The sequence below is a fragment of the Littorina saxatilis genome, linkage group LG13 (genome assembly GCF_037325665.1).
Source record: "Littorina saxatilis isolate snail1 linkage group LG13, US_GU_Lsax_2.0, whole genome shotgun sequence".
In the NCBI taxonomy this organism is placed as follows: Eukaryota; Metazoa; Mollusca; class Gastropoda; order Littorinimorpha; family Littorinidae; genus Littorina; species Littorina saxatilis.
Window position 1 is genome coordinate 16,778,034 of NC_090257.1, and position 18,776 is coordinate 16,796,809.

General features: G+C 39.4%; 1 protein-coding gene across 3 annotated transcripts in view; it reads right to left on the bottom strand.

Moving 5' to 3' along the window:
- Nucleotides 1–3,730: 3,730 nt before the first annotated feature.
- Nucleotides 3,731–18,776, bottom strand: part of LOC138983722 (glycerophosphodiester phosphodiesterase domain-containing protein 5-like) — a 55,455-nt gene continuing 40,409 nt past the window's right edge. For 2 of the 3 annotated variants that reach the window (XM_070357030.1, XM_070357029.1), the window contains 5 exons: nucleotides 18,344–18,565; nucleotides 17,682–17,842; nucleotides 16,959–17,106; nucleotides 15,157–15,239; nucleotides 3,731–9,841 (listed from right to left, as the gene is read on the bottom strand). In XM_070357030.1, coding sequence (XP_070213131.1) covers nucleotides 9,544–9,841; nucleotides 15,157–15,239; nucleotides 16,959–17,106; nucleotides 17,682–17,842; nucleotides 18,344–18,565 — 912 coding nt within the window. In that variant the 3' untranslated portion in view covers nucleotides 3,731–9,543. Of the gene's footprint in view, nucleotides 9,842–12,879; nucleotides 12,963–15,156; nucleotides 15,240–16,958; nucleotides 17,107–17,681; nucleotides 17,843–18,343; nucleotides 18,566–18,776 lie in introns of all 3 variants that reach the window. The other variant, XM_070357031.1, reaches the window with a different exon arrangement.

The following is an 18,776-nucleotide window of genomic DNA, read 5'->3' on the forward strand; positions in this document are numbered from 1 at the left end:
TTCACGAAAAGCCGGATATGACGTCATCAAAGACATTTATCAAAAAAATGAAAAAAACGTATGGGGATTTCATACCCAGGAACTCTCATGTCAAATTTCATAAAGATCGGTCCAGTAGTTTGGTCTGAATCGCTCTACACGCACGCACGCACACACATACACACACACACACACACACACACACACACACACACACACACACACACACACACACGCACAGACATACACACACACACACACACATACACCACGACCCTCGTCTCGATTCCCCCCTCTATGTTAAAACATTTAGTCATAACTTGACTAAATGTAAAAATGGCGAGTAAAAATTTCGTGGAGGGAGTAATTTTTTCGTGCCTTGGGGAGTTCTTTTCTCGTACGAAAAGTGTATTCGGAGTAAGAATTTCGTACGAAATATTTACTCCGGAGTAAATTTTTCGTGGAGTAAAAATTTCGTGTTACACCGGCCAGGCTTTTACAGGGCCCGGATAAGACCACCCCTCCCCTTAGACACACCAGTGTCACTGAACTGATCTACTTACAATTCCACCCTGCACAGGAACCATCACTGCATTCCCCGGTCAGGTTCCGTGCTATGAGCCTGACAGTTTTAAAAAGTAGAGAGTTCAAACAAATATATTATGACAAATGTGTCCTTGAGCGTGGGGCTCGTGTCGGGTATATGAGGGTTTTTTCTGTCTTGAATTGTTACCTACAGGGCTCAAACTGCGAAAGCTGGAAACAAGCTTTCTTGTAGTAGTACTGAGTTTAAAATGAGATAGTAGATCTACTAAAAAACAAGCTCTGAAAATTAAATAGATAAAAATTATTATCAAAATTAAATTTTCCAAATCAATTTAAAAACACTTTCATCTTATTCCTTGTCGGTTCCTGATTCCAAAAACATATAGATATACTGAATATGTTTGGATTAAAAACACGCTCAGAAAGTTAAAACGAAGAGAGGTACAGAAAAGCGTGCTATCCTTCCCAGCGCAATTACTACCCCGCTCTTCTTGTCAATTTCACTGCCTATGCCATGAGCGGTGGACTGACGATGCTACGAGTATACGGTCTTGCTGCGTTGCATTGCGTTCAGTTTCATTCTGTGAGTTCGACAGCTACTTGACTAAATGTTGTATTTTCGCCTTACGCGACTTGTTATTATTATTATTATTAAAAACGCCTTCCACCTGCCCCTTGGCCAGATTAAAGAGATTTGGTGCCAAACAATACTCCTGAAGCAACAACAGCCACAGCCACGGCACTGAGCACCAGTGTCACGTGGAACCTGGCACCAAAGACTGAGACACATTGAAATGAACAAACGACTTTCATCCGCAAAAATAAATGTGCGCAAAGTCAGTCATTCAGTCTTAGCGGTCATGTTACGTCTTCTTTGTAAATACTTATAGTGATTAGCAGCAACATGGAGAGGACGGAGTGGCAGACCACACTGTTTGCAACCACAGGTCCTGCTGTCACTTCAACTATGATTAGGGCAGGTACAAACGGGTTTTCCCGAACACGCCCACACCGAGCACTGAATCAGATGACAAAACAATCTCTCCCTCTCTCTCTCTTTCTCTCTTTCTCTCTCTCTCTCTCTCTCTCTCTCTCTCTCTCTCTCTCTCTCTCTCTCTAACTAAATTAACCCCTCCACGTCTATTGTTTTCGTATCACCGGTTATCCTTGAACTTGGACAATTTCACATGGATTGACTGTCGGCATTTGCAGAAGAGTGCTCTTATATTTCTATGACTCACCGTCACGCTGCAGTCCGGATATTTCCAAAGATTTTGTTTTTAGTAACAATAAAATTCTCAAACAAAATGTTATAAAACCCAGTTTGTTTACAAAAACATTAAATTATTGTTTGTTAATTATGCTAACATAATGAACTTACATCTATTTTCTTTGAATACTAATGTTTGAATCCCAAAGTAGATTCATCTATTAAAATAATATAAACTTCTCTAAGTGTATTTTATTTACACCGTCTTTTAGCTTTTGTAGTTTTCAAGGCGATATAAACCTATTGGCCTCAAGCCCTTCGGAGGAGGTCCGTTTTGTTGCGGACTGTTCCCGTCATGTTAGAAATAATAAGACAATTTCTCTCGGTCCGCACAGACCCCTAGACCTCCTTTTGAGAAAAGCCATAATTAGATTTTTTTAATTTTCAGCTCCTCTTTATCTGTTCCATGCTTAGATTTCTTTTAAAGGTCAACGACTGACTTATTTTGGGCCTCAGGTACACTTAGTCTAAGTAAAATTATGTTGTTCTCCTCTACCTGTAATTTCATTTTGGTAACTGTTGCTCTTGTGTTAAATCCATACCATATATGAGTTTCTACCAGTATCGGTGTATGACAAAACAGCATGCGATTGACGGATTGTTTCTATTTTAGTCTTTTTATTTTCAACACAGGGCTCCCCACAGACGCTCAATCTAGAGGGTTCTTGGACCTCCAACTTCAATGGTGTGGAGGGTCCAAAGACCGAGATTCATTTTCTGACTTTCGGAAGGCGCATTCCTCACCAACACATGATCTTCGGAGCGTTCATTTAATTGTAATGCTGACTTTTGGAACTTCTCTAAGCACTTAAAAAAAACATAAGTTCTGTTTAATTTTGTGACATAACAGATCTGCCATTTAACGAATATTTAGTGCGCCCTGCTCTTTTCATGTTTAGTGCGTCTTGGAAACCCCCTCTATGAATTTCTACACCAGTTCTCGTCATAAAAAAAGTACACACATACATTTAGCTGTAGATATTTGTGATGCGGCAAGTTATATTAAAACCAAGTATATACTTTTTTATGGCGAGCAGTGTACATGTAGTACCGTTTTTTGGCTTCTAATGTGTATAGGACGCAGGGACGCACATGTAGTTTGGGCAGCCCTGCAAACATCAAATTGAACCAGTTCAACCTAAAACGATTAAGCCCTACTCTCAGACTCTCTATCTTCATCTCTTATTATTATTATAGTGGGTTTTTCCAATTGAACGTAACAGGCTTTTTTTTTTAAACTCCTTTTGAGAAGAGTGAAATCAACTTCTGAGATGGTTGTGTGAACGCATTTTGACCTGTGAATATTCATCACGTCAGGTGAGTGACTGATTGGCTGACCCAGGTCACGAGAATGCTTTGACTGACAGGCATAATCAGATAGGAGCGACCAAGTTCCCATTCCGGCTGTTCCTTCTATTTCGCGGGATCGCTTCAAAATTTATTTTGGTCGAAATAGACGATAATAAAACTGTTATTTCTAATATTGCTGACTGTTAGCAAACGATAACAGACATGTCTCAAAAATGATATCCATGATATCCATATGCTGATAATCCATTTTCTTGACATGTCTGTTATTATTTGCTAACAGTCAGCATATTAGAAATAACTCATATCAGCGAATGTAAATCCGTAACAGCCAGTTTGGGCCATTTAAAAAAAAAATGTTAACAGGCACATGGAAAGTATTCATCAAAGGAGGACAGAAAGAAAGTGTCTGTTCTCTCCGGCAACAAACGTGTTCAAATCTTTTTAAGGAACCATTCTCAGTCCTTTCTTGCTTGCCAGTTTGGTTACGATTTTGTCATTGTATCTATACCCTCTCTCTCTCTCTCTCTCTCTCTCTCTCTCTCTCTCTCTCTCTCTCTCTCTTTCTGTCTCTGTCTCTCTCATTCATACGCACACTCACAGTACAAAAAAACAACAACAAAGAACTTTTTTTTACATTGAATTTCATTCAAAATCTGGTGCATGGTCATACAGACATGCAGTACAAAGCACACAAAATACAAGCATCAAGGAGAATTTTTGTTCTTCTTCTACTACATACACATAACTCTTTTATTCCTTTTCAAACTTCAGCATAGAAAAACCATCTCAGCAATGAGATACAATTCAAATAGTCCTGCTTGGGATGGGAACTGGTTGTGTGGGGGTGGGACATAAAAAGAGTGGATGTTAACTCATTGTCTCCCAACTTATATGGCTCTATCTGACCAGGTACGGATATATCCGTACCAACTCACACGGCTCTATCTGACCAGGTACGGATATATATCCGCTCTGAGTCTGACTGTTAGTTTCAGTCGCTTCCTGTAACGTCCATCTAACGCCTGCATTCCAGCGTGTTGATACACGGTTACTACAATTCTGAGTGACCTGCTGCAGCACAGCTGGTCTTGGCTAAAAAAAAACTTGGTCAACATAGGTGGGGTAGAAAGTGTTAAAGGATCGGGTGAAAGCTGGGGGTGGGGAAGGGTGGGGTATATTTGGGTGGTAGATTTATGACTTACTGAAGTTGCTAGAGATCTCTTTCTATTCTTACAGAACAACAACTAGCTATCTGAGGACAACCACTTAAGCTTTCCAAAAATTCAAACTGAAAGACTGCTTACGTTAAAAAATCAATAAAACAATAAAAAACAAACAAGATAGGTTAATATAGGTTTAAGTTTTGATAGAGTTAAAAATCCTGAAATTTGTAAGTATATTTCTCAATATTTCCAAAGTAACAAAAACAACAACATAGGTTGGCGGATAGAACATTTCATAAAATACAATACTGCATATTATTAATCGTTCTATTCAAGATTGTTTTTGTTTGTCTTTATTTCAGCTTTGGTGTTTATAATTCCGCAAGGGAGTGACTTAATTTTTGCTCTTATTTAAACAACACAAAGTGATGTCACAAAAATTGTTGACACCCTTCTCTTCCCTCCGTTGCTTACCAAGAATCTAAGCCAGCATGACTATCCACAAAAAAGTAAACACCAAAGCAGAATATATGAAAACAATCCCACCTTGGTAATCTATAAATAAATGTATGTATCCATATAATTATAAGATTCACCCCTTGAAGGAAACAAACATTTCAATCTGAGGCAAAAAATATACAGACCATTATTTATTTCATTTTTTAAACAAATTAAGTAGTTCCATTCACCAGAACAAAATTCTTAAACACCAACAGCACACTCTTCACAAACTTTAGCCTTAAGCGTGACACCAAAACCTTCAAAATTACACCCAAAACACATCAAACGATATCCTGGAATATTGTCCGGAATGAGTTCCGTCACGAATACGTATATCAATCTGCAAAAAGAATGTCCACAGGAGTGCTCAATATGAAAACAAATACCGTAGAGAACCTATCATGGGGTGCCCGCAATACACCGTGCTATCTTCTTTCACTTTTAGTTTCACGATTACCTAGGAATACAATGTAAACATGGACACATACATGTTCTTTTCATTTCTACCCGCTTCCTGCGAGGTTCGAGCGTTAACAGTTTCAGAAAACTCACTTTTGTTATCTTGCTACGACTTTTTAAAGTTTGAAATTGACAGAGTTACTTCCCATGTAATAGGAATGAAAAAGAACAAGCGATCATTCTGTGCAGGAGGCAAAGGGTTTATTTCATTGTGATTATGTCAGATGATCACTTCCGTCTTCGCATACAAATCTACAGTCTCTGCTTTATTGACAAGAAAAAGCATGTTGAAACTTTCAAGTGAATTTACTCATTCATACTGACCTGTACCTATATCAGAGTAGTCTACATTTCCCCCAGTATACAGTAAACAAACAGAGAAAATGCAGGTCAAAAAGGGACATTTGATAAATACAGGAATGAAAGAAGAGGATGAACAAATAGTGCAATCTGTACTGAATGCCATGAAAAAAGCCTGGGTAACAAATAAATAAACGTTTCAGAAAAACAGATAAATACGCACATGGACTAAGTACACACACACACACACACACACACACACACACACACACACACACACACACATGTTATTACAAACTGCAATTTAATTACTAATACATTTTATCATTTCTCCTGCTACTAATCATTCACTAAACACAAGGGACATTCAGGAAAACACATACAGCCACATTTTCCAACAAATCTAAATAAATTACTACATGTACATCACAACCTTGCGTTATAGCATTGCAGATTTGAGTATTATTAAGTGCAGCTTACAATTCAGGCTCATGCCTTTTTCTTTCTTTAAACACCAATCGAGTTTGTCTTGCAAATCACTCTGCATCGATAACCTTCACTGTAACACTTACAAGCAATACACAAATCTATACAAAAAATCTGCAGGGGAAAAAAAAAATCGAAAATAATGAAGAATTTGTTAACGGTGGTATACTCCCTGCAGGAGATTCAAATACATGTAGGCCCCGGTTGGTATGCAGGAGTTGAGTTTAGAGACTTTATAGTCCAGGATCGACTGCATTGAGGATACTGACCATCCCCGATGAAAGTCTTTCTTTCTTTCTTTCTTTATTTGGTGTTTAACGTCATTTTCAACCACGAAGGTTATATCGCGACGGGGAAAGGGGAGAGATGGGATAGAGCCACTTGTCAATTGTTTCTTGTTCACAAAAGCCCTAATCAAAAATTTGCTCCAGGGGCTTGCAACGTAGTACAATGTATTACCTTACTGAGAGAATGCAAGTTTCCAGTACAAAGGACTTAACATTTCTTACATACTGCTTGACTAAAATCTTTACAAAAATTGACTATATTCTATACAAAAAACACTTAACAAGGGTAAAAGGAGAAACAGAATCCGTTAGTCGCCTCTTACGACATGCTGGGGAGCATCGGGTAAATTCTTCCCCCTAACCCGCGGGGGGTGATGAAAGTCTCTAACCTCGACTCATGCATACCGACTCAGAACAACAAATGAAACAGGTTTGTGGGGGAAGATACAGTAGGTGGGTTGCAGTCTGACACAATCTCAGAACTATAGTACATGAACATGTATACACCATTTTAGAACTTTCAGAAGAAAAACGACCAAACGCAAAAGTAACATGTATTCACATTCCAGTACTGACCAATTACACTCAGTAGCCCATTGACAAGTGCAATAACACACAGACACACGCAGAAGGAGACTCATACAGATGCATACAACACATACATAACGGCATAAGCCACCTACATGGTATTTGATCAGATAATCACAACATCAAAGTATTCCTACAAAAATACATAAGTTCTCAGTGTACATAAAAGTAACCACATAGTAGTCAGGCCATGTCTACCTGTCCCTCATACAGGACCATAAATATAGTCTGCTATTTCAATCATAACCCAGGTATTTACATCAAAAGCAGATTTTGATATCTTGCCGTTTGTGAAACACTTTTTAAGAAACTGACAACAAATCAGGTGACAATTTAATCATGAAATCCCTTTTCTGATCAATAGCACAGTGCCCACATTTCAATACAAGTAAACCAAAATGAACAATAAGCAAAGAAAAGAAAAAGTGCAATAACAGAATCTCACCAGCTACCTCACCACCTGCAAATCTCAAACTACACAGAGGGAGCAGGTGGACCTAAACTGACAATGATATGACAAAATGCAAAAACAAAAGGGAATACATGTACTAACAGAATACACTCAAATACCCGGGCACATGTGTATCACAAGAAGATATCGTTGCCTGATTTGAGCTGATACACTGATAGTGCTCTGTCCAATCACTGGAACAAATTGTATACATCATCATGAGGAAAACGCAGGAAATCCAATAGTCCGTTTACATCACACAAACTACAAGCCATGGTGATGTCTTCTTGCAAACTATGAGTATGAAGTCCAAATCTTGCAAACTATAAATATGAAAATCTTTTTTGTAAAAGATGGATCCCCAATGAAAGCGGCTGTTGGGTTGATAATGTGAAAGACTGCACGTGAATCAATTAACCTGAGGGCACATCTGCTTCATGCAAAGCTTCTTGATCGTTTGCCAGTTTACTATTAATCATGCAAAGACTCATGATTCACGGTTTCATGCACAAAATACACTGAATAACATTCACAAAGGCCTCCTCTACCTCATTGACGACATCTCTCAAAACACCCACATACCATCTGGTATTGAGTGTATAACACCCACAAACCATCTGGTATTGAGTGTATAACACCCACAAACCATCTGGTAGTGAGTGTATAACACCCACAAACCATCTGGTAATAAGGGTTAGTGGAATTAAAGGCCGAGATACAACATGGTGAAGCAGAAATGAAATGACCATTAAAAACTCAACTAATGTGAATTTTCTTCAATTCTTTTCTTTTGCGCGAATGTTATGGCAAGCTTTCATTGTTCAGCAGTGTCACTATATATCTAAGGCTATGCTACGTGACAGTTTCTGATTTGACAACATTTAGTGTGAAAATACACAAAAATACTACACAAGAGACTTAAATTGGTGATGGTGTTAACTCACATTTTGTCAAAACAAAACTTGAAAAAGTAAACACAGCTTGCTATACTTTTACGATGAAAAGCTTTCATAAACAACACACACTTGTTGGACCTGTACTGCACAGTCAGTGATTTTACACCACCGAGTCCTCTCTAATTTAAACATGCTCTTGGAATACCATCAAAGATATGTGAATATACTTTCCTTCAAAAAGAAGGGGTGGGGGGGGGGGGGCGCACGGCTGAGTGTGAGAGCAAAGGCAAAAATACCAATTTATCAAAATAAGTGACAAGTAAATGTTCAGGCAATGAAAGGCAAGAGAGGTGAACTCTATCTGAACAGAGAGCCATGTCCTTTTTACTGACAAAAGCTGTTACCTATCAGACTATGTTTCAGGTTTGGTTTTGTTTCTTTTTTGTTGTTGTTTTGTCCAAAAGAAAATACAGCAAAACTGATCAAAAAAATAGCTCCAGTTTCAAAAATGCAAATTTTCTGCACACAAACACACACGCTGACACAGACACACACACAGACACACACACCGAGGAGGAAGGAAAAAATCAGTCTCCTTGGTTAATAGTGGAATGTAGTCTCACAATTATACGAGGGTGAATGTTCAGTCTGAACAGTACAACAGTCACAAAATCATTGGGAGAAGAAGACGTGCCAGAAAGCCAGTCTTAACAGGCAGAGGAACACCCCACTCTATAGCAGATCCCACAGCTGCTTGAGGGTAAAATCACTCAAATCATCTTTCTTTCACAAATGGAAAGTAAAAGGAATGAATAATAATGAAGATGGGGGGGGGGGGGGGGGGGGGGGGGGGACAAAATGAAGGCAAAAATGGTCCACACACAAATTCACAATCCAAGTAGGACAGACAACACTTTTAGATTTCAACCACGGAGTTGAAACAGATTCCACATGAATTGTTTCACTTCTACTCCTAGCACACGTGTGTAATATATACTGTCTGAGACGTTCAAATCGTTGGATCAGAGGCGTTGTATAACAGTCAGCATGTCTACCCCCCACACTTTCTCCATCAGCGTCCATGAAACTTGGTGAGCAGTAATCTCCCTCACAGACACCAAACTCCACCGACAAAACATCAATCAGCATGAAAAGACCACAAGTGTTTTCACAGAGCATCAAGGTACCTATATCACCTGCATGCATATATCATTATGTCATCAGATATGCGTTGAATCCATTATGAGAATACAGTAGCGTTGAACCCGGTCTTTCACATCACATCACATCCCATCACCAAGGGACGTTACTCCATTTCGTACTTGTGATCAGGCTGAGTGATGGGTCCCACTCGGACATTGGAGTGACCGGTAGGGAAAGCTCCTGAAGGTGTCGAAAAGGACGAGGGTGGCAGAGACGACATTGAATACGCAGCCGGGTGGTTGATGACCCCTGAACCCTGGCTGTCGGTGTCGTCTGTAGGATCAGTGATGCCTTCACGGAGAAGTTTCTCCTTCATGGTCCGAGAGCGATATGTTCTGGCGTGTCTTGCCGACGTTAGAGAGATGGACTCGGGACTAAAGGATGTGCCAAACAGTCGGATTCTGAAACAGAAAGAAAATAATGTTTACTCAAGTGCAAGCAAGCAAATAAATGTCATCTGAAAATCAGAAATACATGGGACAAAATCCAACAAGAACAGAGGTTTTAACTGAAATTAATTCACGACAACTGAGAAATGTAATTTGAAATACATGAATTTACTCTAAACAAGAAGAGCAAACGCTCGATCGAGTCACTTTCGCAGTTCTGAATATTATATGAGGCATCAGATGGACAGGAAGAAATTGCTATTCACAACACAATGAGTCACGTTCACATAAAATTTGAGCCCGGTCACTTTTATAGTTTCCGAGAAAAGCCCAACGTTAAGTTGTGTGTTGCCGAACAGAAAAGGCTAGTTATCTCCCTTGTTTTTCTGATAACGTTCGTAAAAGGCTACAGATGTAAATACTTTGATGTAAAGAATAATCCTACAAAGTTTCAATCACATCCGATGAACTTTGTCAAAGATATAAAATGTCTAATTTTTCCTTTGACGCTGACCTGTGACCTTGAAAAAGGTCAAAGGTCAACGAAACCATCGTTAAAGTGTAGAGGTCATTGGAGGTCACGACTAAACAAAATATGAGCCCGATCGCTTTGATAGTTTCCGAGAAAAGTCCAACGTTAAGGTGGTGTCTACGGCCGGCCGGCCGGCCGGACAGACTAACACTGACCGATTACATAGAGTCACCTTTTCTCAAGTGACTCAAAAAAGAAAAGAACTGAAATACATGACAATATCTCTGGACAAGGAATCCAGCAGTAAGAGTGTAGTCCCCTCACCTTTCTCTCTTGTTTATTTGTTGGTGTTTCACCTGGTCTTGGGTGGGGTTTTGTTTTCTTTTGTTGTAGTTGTTTTTGGTTTTTGTTCATGTGTTTGTCTTTCTAAGCAGAAGGAATTCAGGTGGTGGTCCCAAACTTGCAATGTATGATTTCAATAAGCAAACAATAGCAGTAGTTTGTCATCATGTTCAAGTAAAAAATAAAAGATGTTTCTTATCATATTCAATAATCAACAACAACAACAAATGCTGAAAATTAGTTTTACACATCATTTATTTACTCAAATAAAGGACGGACACAAAAAATAGACAGAGATACAGAACCATATTTGTGTTATATGCATGTACACTCATAATTTAAAAACTAAACAAAAACACAGCAATTAACTGAAAATTAACTCAAAACCTTTTTTTTTCCCCATTAGAGGATCAGTTCTCATCATTGAACAAAATAATAATTAACCAAAAAATAACGAGCACACTGGAAGATACCAAAGAAGATGAAACTCTAATTTTCAACAACAACTCGTCAACTGCAGAAGGACAGAGAAAAAATCTATTAAAACAGAAAGCACAAATCAAACAGAAAAGCAGGAGAGTGAATAACATCTAAGAGCCAAGCAAAATCACACACTTAGAACAATTTTTTTGTAACAATCTGCTCCAATCACTTACCTGTCTTCGCAATGCCTCTGCAAGGTATTATTTTTGTTTACAGTGTATGGCTGACTAAGAAACTGAACATCTTTATTTCCAATGAACCCTCACTACTGTCTCAACATCGTGACAGAGGAATGATTTCATTTTTCTGATTCAGAGTATTACAACTACAAAGTGTACAGTTTGCTTTTTAACCCACTGCATCTATTTTGCAAAGACAAAAGGGAATTAAACTAACCAATGTAACACTTGTTTTCAGAGATTCAATCCATTTGACAACATTCTTCCCATTGGAGAATACCGACATTATGTTTTACCAATATTTTGCGATGAGCATATCAACACTTCTGTCAGGATTTCAAACTGTCTTAACATGGAAATATTCAAAAATGTGGACCAATACCATGCCTTGTAACACTTTTGTTTTTAATAACATACCATGCACAGCCTAGAGGTGTCCTTTCCAGTCATTTTCAACTGTTGATATGATAAAGCCACCGGAAGAAAAGTTGTTCTCAAAATGTATTTTCAGTCCCTTGGGGGACACACAGCTTCTTCTTCTTCTGCGTTCGTGGGCTGAAACTCCCACGTACACTCGTGTTTTTTGCACGAGTGGAATTTTACGTGTATGACCGTTTTTACCCCGCCATTAAGGCAGCCATACGCCGCTTTCGGAGGAAGCATGCTGGATATTTTCGTGTTTCTATAACCCACCGAACTCTGACATGGATTACAGGATCTTTTCCGTGCGCACTTGATCTTGTGCTTGCGTGTACACACGAAGGGGGATAAGCCACTAGCAGGTCTGCACATAAGTTGACCTGGGAGATCGGAAAAATCTCCACACTTAACCCACCAGGCGGCCGCGACCGGGATTCGAACCCTCGACCTTCCGATTAAGAGGCCGACGTCTTACCACCCCGCCACAGCGCCCGTCGGGGACACACAGCAGTGATAGAATTCTTGCGTTTTGCCATTATCCACAATATGATGTCTTCTCGAACTTTGCTTCAATTTTGATGTTATAGATCTCACTTTGAAAGAGAGGGACAAAAATATTGCTCTTGATTTGCTTAGTCAGTGTCAGAGGTTACAATTGGCAGCATACTGCGGATGTTATCAGTTCAGCTTCATTTTTTGAAAGAGAGTGTGAGTCGCTACAATAAGTACATGTACAAGGATACTGCAGTGTCAAGTCTGCTATTTGTTTCAGCTAAAATCTCTCTCTCTCTCTCTCTCTCTCTCTCTCTCTCTCTCTCTCTCTCTCTCTCTCTCTCTCTCTTCAAAAACAACACACACAATGTGCTCATCGAATACATCAAGGATATACTCACACATATTTACTTCACATGAGTGCATTACTATTTGTAGTTGTACACACACTCAAAATCCTCAGCAGGTTTCCATCACACACACACACACACACACTCTCTCTCTCTCTCTCTACCAAATCAATGTTAAGTCAGTGCGCAAAAAGCGAAAGTGGTCAAAGCATCCCCCAAAAGCATCACTACAGTAAATACAAACTCTAAGCTTTTCTCCCAAAACTGATTTGCCCTTAAAAAACGGCAAAAACCTTTAAAATCTTAGTCTACCTTGGTTGCTGCTCTATATGGCAACCTCCATACCAGATATGTTGTTGAGGACAAACGTCTGTGCTTCTCTCCGGTGTAGAAAGCTATGAAAGCGTTTAAAAAAAACCACACTCAGTTGTCAGTGAATGAGAGAGGGTGTGTTGGTGTTGTGTGTGTGTGTGTGTGTGTGTGTGTGTGTGTGGTGTGTGTGTGTGTGTGTGTGTGTGTGTGCCGTTTCTGGTGGTTGTGTTCGCTTTTTGCTATGTTTAATATGGGGAGTATTTCTAATATGCTGACTGTTCGCCAAATTTTCTCAAAAACGATATCAGCATTCGCCTGTCGGCTCCTGTTGATATTCATTTTCTGGACATATCTGTTATCATTTGCAAACAGTCAGCATTCACATCGGCCAGCAGATCGCAGCCATTTCGGCGCATATCCTACTTTTCACGGCCTATTATTCCAAGTCACACGGGTATTTTGGTGGACTTTCTTTATCTATGCCTATACAATTTTGCCAGGAAAGACCCTTTTGTCAATCGTGGGATCTTTAACGTGCACACCCCAATGTAGTGTACACGAAGGGACCTCGGTTTTTCGTCTCATCCGAAAGACTAGCACTTGAACCCACCACCTAGGTTAGGAAATGGGGGAGAAAATTGCTAACGCCCTGACCCAGGGTCGAACTCGCAACCTCTCGTTTCCGAGCGCAACTGCGTTACCACTCGGCCACCCAGTCCTATAATCAACCCTATAGTTGGTCAAATAAGTCACACATGGTGTACTTAAATGATAACACTAGTTGTTTTTCTTACTGCTGTTAGCGTTATTATGATTTATTTTTAATATGCCGATCGTTTGAAAATAATAAAAGACATGTTGAGAAAATGGGGTGTCATTCCCCTGATACTTTTAAAATTAAAACTGTTAGTTTGTTTGGGTAATTTTTATTGCGATAAACAAAGGGGCTAGGGATCAGGCATGGGAATGGCTGAATAAAAAGTGAGCTGAAAACAGGAGAGGGACCCAAAAACAGGGGGGTCCGGGGGTCCTCCCCCGAAAAAAAAATGTTTAAAGATCAAAATCTACGCAATCTGAGGGGTATTTGGGACAAAGTTTAGCATTTAATTTCACATAAATATGCAGGTGTTTTAGCTGCAACTTTAAGTTTAAAAAATTCTGAACAAAGGATTGTGCATACTTTATGACTTTCTTGCAAACATTCACTGACTGCTCTCACTCTCAATCATACTTGTCAAACCCACGAGGAAACATGTGATAGGATCCAGCTCAATCTTTAACTTTCTCTTATTCCAGGTATTGAATCAAAGGGAATGAATAATACAATGATAAAAAAAAACAACTTTTCGTTAGTAGATGCTCGCTGAGGGCAATGAAACCACGATTGCTGTACACAATTTCTCTGTCACAAAGGGTGCATCTTGCTTGACCGGGCGTGTCAACTTTTCGTATGTGTTCACCGATCCGCTCTTGCTTGTCACCAACTTTAACCTCTTTGGAAACCCAATCCCATTTCCACTGGTTAACCACACCTTTTTCATCATAATCCTGGCCGCGTCGAACAATATTCGATACCGAAGACATAAAGTTTTCTTTCAAATCGAACACAAGAGACGCGTCTTTGTCTCGGACAAGTAAACCACATGCAGCGGATGTTGCGCGAACGTCTGTTTCATATCACGTGGGACAGCCAAGACTACAAAAGCTGAAGTCAACCGTCAGTTCCGGATAGTGGCTTGTGCCATTTGAAGACATCCGACCGTTTGAGAATAAAAACCTCATACGATTTGAGGGATTTTTTTTTTCCCCGCTGAATTTTTTTTCCCCACTGAAACTCCTCACAAAAACTGCTGAAATTAGCGGATCCGCCTGAGGGATTTGGGAGGGAGGAATATACAAATACCACATAACTACTAAAAGTCAATGCTTCCAGACAAATATTCAAATCACTTTCTGTATTATAAGCTTGAAGTTCTGGTTACTCTTGCTTTTTTTCAGATCTTGCTACCAAGTGCTACTGACATTTTCATTTTCTTCATGACACGTTCATCTTAACGTAAAATTACAACAAAAACTTAAAGTCAGTGAGGAAAATCACATAAAAATATCAAAATCAGAAAAAATACCGTCAAAAACTAACTAAACTATTGAAAACAAACACAACTATTTCATCAATATAATAGTGACAAACAGAAACAACAAGAAATGGGACTGCAGAACATTAAGAGAAAGAGCTGATGTGGGAGAGAGTAACAAAAATCAAACACTTTTACCCACCTCTGTACAACGAAGATAACCATGATGATCACGGCCGAGAGAACATCCACCGACACCCACATGATCAGGTAGCTACTGGATGCCTGAACAGCCAGAAAACAAAACATGTTTACAATTCAAAATTCCTGTGATCTTGCCGCGAGGTGGCGCCAGTTACCAGCCGAAAGAAAGAAGGAGCATAACCTCACCGACCATTGTCTGTTTACCGTATAAAATCCACGATTTACACACGAACTGTTACCAAACCGATGCTATTTGGGACCAATGCAAGTTTTTTTTCCCTTTCTCATGTGATCTTGCCGCGAGGTGGCGCCAGTTACCAGCCGAAAGAAAGAGGGGGCATAACCTCACCAGAACCGCCCATTAGAAGAGAGGGCACATGCCAAATACACATTTGGCGAGAAACAAAAAACAAAAACAAAAACAGAACCTCAACTATACTGGTAGGCTTGTACACTGTAAGTTTATACTTAATTAAGAAAGAGCAAATACATGTGACTTTACTCTCCCAGGATAAAAACAAAACCCAAAACACAATATACCCAAGGAAATAATCCACTGACAAAAAACCCAAAGGAAACACTATCCATAAGAAAGACAGTCACATTTACATGTGCCAGAAAAATAGACACAAGAGGCAAGTAGATATGAATGTGGGCGAATACAAGTAAGTAGATATGAATGTGGGCGAATAGAAGTAGAGTTTTTTCTTCTCAATTTCGGTACAAGTAAATAACTTTCAAGTCTATTTGGGTCGACATATCTACATTCCTTTTTCAGGAAAATCAAGAGAATGTGCAAATTTTACCAGAGCCCAAACAATTATTATCAAGTCTGTTTATTTGTGTCACAGGGTCCCCACTGGTTTTTAGAAACAAAATTCCATGACTTTTCCATGACTTTCCATGAGCCTCAATAACATTTTCCATGACTAGATCCACAGGTCGCCATTTCCGAACACGCAAACTTTTTACGTCTTGTCACTGCCAGTTTTGACACTGGCTTGCTTTGCACTGAATTTGAGTCAGTTTCTACGCAGTGTCTCTTCGACAAGCAAGTCAAGCATTTGCTACGCAGTCAGATTATCGGTAATGTTTGCTGGTCCTGTCATTTCACTAAACTGGACCAGCCACTGTTTGTATCCATCTGCACTTTCGTAAATTCCGTTTGGTAACCGTCACTGTGACTTGACGAACTGTCATTTTTTCACCGCGATACACAGTTCATTGCGAAGATCTTCCTCGGTAATTCGTTCCAATTCCGCATACTTTTTGTTGTCAAGAAACAACTCGAAAGAAAGTTTCAAACTCATCCTCCTCCATCTTGCTTGTCGAAGCGCTAAAGTACTTTATCGATGCAAAAACAAAAGCAGAAAACTTTGACGAAACCGACTCAAATGCAGCGCAGACGACACGACGAGATAACGGAAGGAAGTGAGCCTCGCTTTGGCTCAAGTGCCGTTAAAAATACTGTTATTCTCGTATGCAAATACGAACGAGAAGTTGGTCATACGAACAAGCCTTATGCTGGCGACGCAAATCGCCGCTGGCTGGCAAAGGGGGGGGAATGGCTGGGCGACGAAAATCGCTGCTGGCGTGCTAAAGGTTAATTTTTTTTCCTCTTATTTTTGTTAAATTCCATGACTTTCCATGGCTTGAATTGAAATTCCATGACTTTCCAGGCCTGGAAAATTAAAAATCAAATTCCATGACTTTCCAGGTTTTCCATGACCTGTACGAACCCTGGTGTCAACATATCTTCATTCCTTTTTCAGGTAAATCAATAGAACGTGTGTACTTTACCAGAGTCCAATTAGGATTCTCGAGTTGAGAAAGTTGGTCGATCCTGCGTGTGGTGATGGAGGTAGCTCCCAAACACCAGTAGTAGGAGAAGAACCACGATGAGTCGATGACGTACACGTTAGTGCTAATGTTTTGTCTCTTGTACTCCCTGAAAGTGGATAGGATTTCTGTGTTTTTATATCTGGTGGCACCCTAATCCAATGTTCATATCGGTGAGTATGCATGTGTGTATTGGCGCACAAAGCACACATACACACAACCACAACCACACTATCTTTCTTTTTGTCTCTCTCACTGTCTCACTCTCTCTGTCTCTCTCTTCCACATTTCTCATCCACACCCTTTTTGTATAAACTTATTATTTCGAAATCTAACACATATAGACAGCGAACGTTTTCAAAATGAAGAATCGAAAAAGAAGAAAAGTTACTCATCTGAAAGTTTACTTACAGAGAAAACAAATCATTCACAGTATTACACTTACTTAGTGGTCTTGGGTGTGAACAGACAAACACACCATGGTAAGACAAAAAGGATGTTTATTGAATATTTCATGAATTAACAGAAAGAGAATGTTACTGAATGTTTTGTCTACAATAGAATGTTCCCAAAACCAACATTTCTCCTTTTCTTCTTCATCATCATTCATTAATTGATGACACTCAGGCCACACACACCCAACAATGAGTGAATTACTTAGCTCTGACTGTAAAATGTTCTTACCAAATAAGATCTTCGTTCAGGTAATCGAATCTGGCGTTGATTTTGGTGATGTTTTCTTTCTCCAGCATGTCTACACTGGGCGCTCCACCATAGATTTTTGGAGCCCTAGGTGGCGCTACCACTGGGTCTGTCGAATCTGTCGGCTTGATTATCCAGTACAGCTGTTCACAAGAACAAAAAGCAAAGCTCATATTGAACATCATATTTTTACGCTGTTACACAATCTTAAAATATCAACACTAAAATTACGACTGTCAAAATCATCTGAAACAATGTATTTTTGGACCTTGGCATGAGAATAAATATCAAAATATGAAAACCAAACCAAACCAAATCCACAAAGTCACAACATTTCTTGGAATAAGTTTTGTTGTTGCTGTTGTTGTGATAATTATTTCTATTTATATTCCAAGATGATAGAAATATCACAACAACAGCAACAACAAAAATCACCACCAGGACAACCATGATCACCTCTGAGGTACCTTAATTTTTGAACTATGCAACACTTGTTTTTTCAACATCCTTAGTGGCAAGTCATATAGTCGGTTGCGTCTTATTGTGAATAAACTGCTTTTTAATGCCCAAAACAAACAAACAAACAAACAGATACACATTTACACTAAAATGGCCAACGCCAAAGAAGTTTTTTTCCCCCTAACCTTTGTCAAGTTGAAGGTGGAATTCAGCAGAGTCTGTATCACCAATTCCATGGTACGGTTGCGAAACGGATTACTTTCCACCGGGTTTCGCACGTCAAACATGACCACCACGTCATGCTTTGCCGCTAACTGCAATAGGTCTTCCAGCAAGAATACTTTCTGCTTCTTGTATTTGTCACGATCAGCATCTGACACATCACTTGCCGTACTGAAAGGATCCGTCTGTAAGAAAATAAAAATTGTGAAGAAAATAAACACGAGGGGATGGCAAAGAAGGAACTAAAAAGATGACTCAAGAAAAAAGGGAACAAATTTCAGAAAAGTTTGCTGTATTTCAACCATAGGGATCTTGATTTCTGTCTATTTGTTATTCTTAAGGGGAGACAGGGTAGGCGGGCACTTTTTTTTTTTATTTTGGAAACAAAGTTTGCTG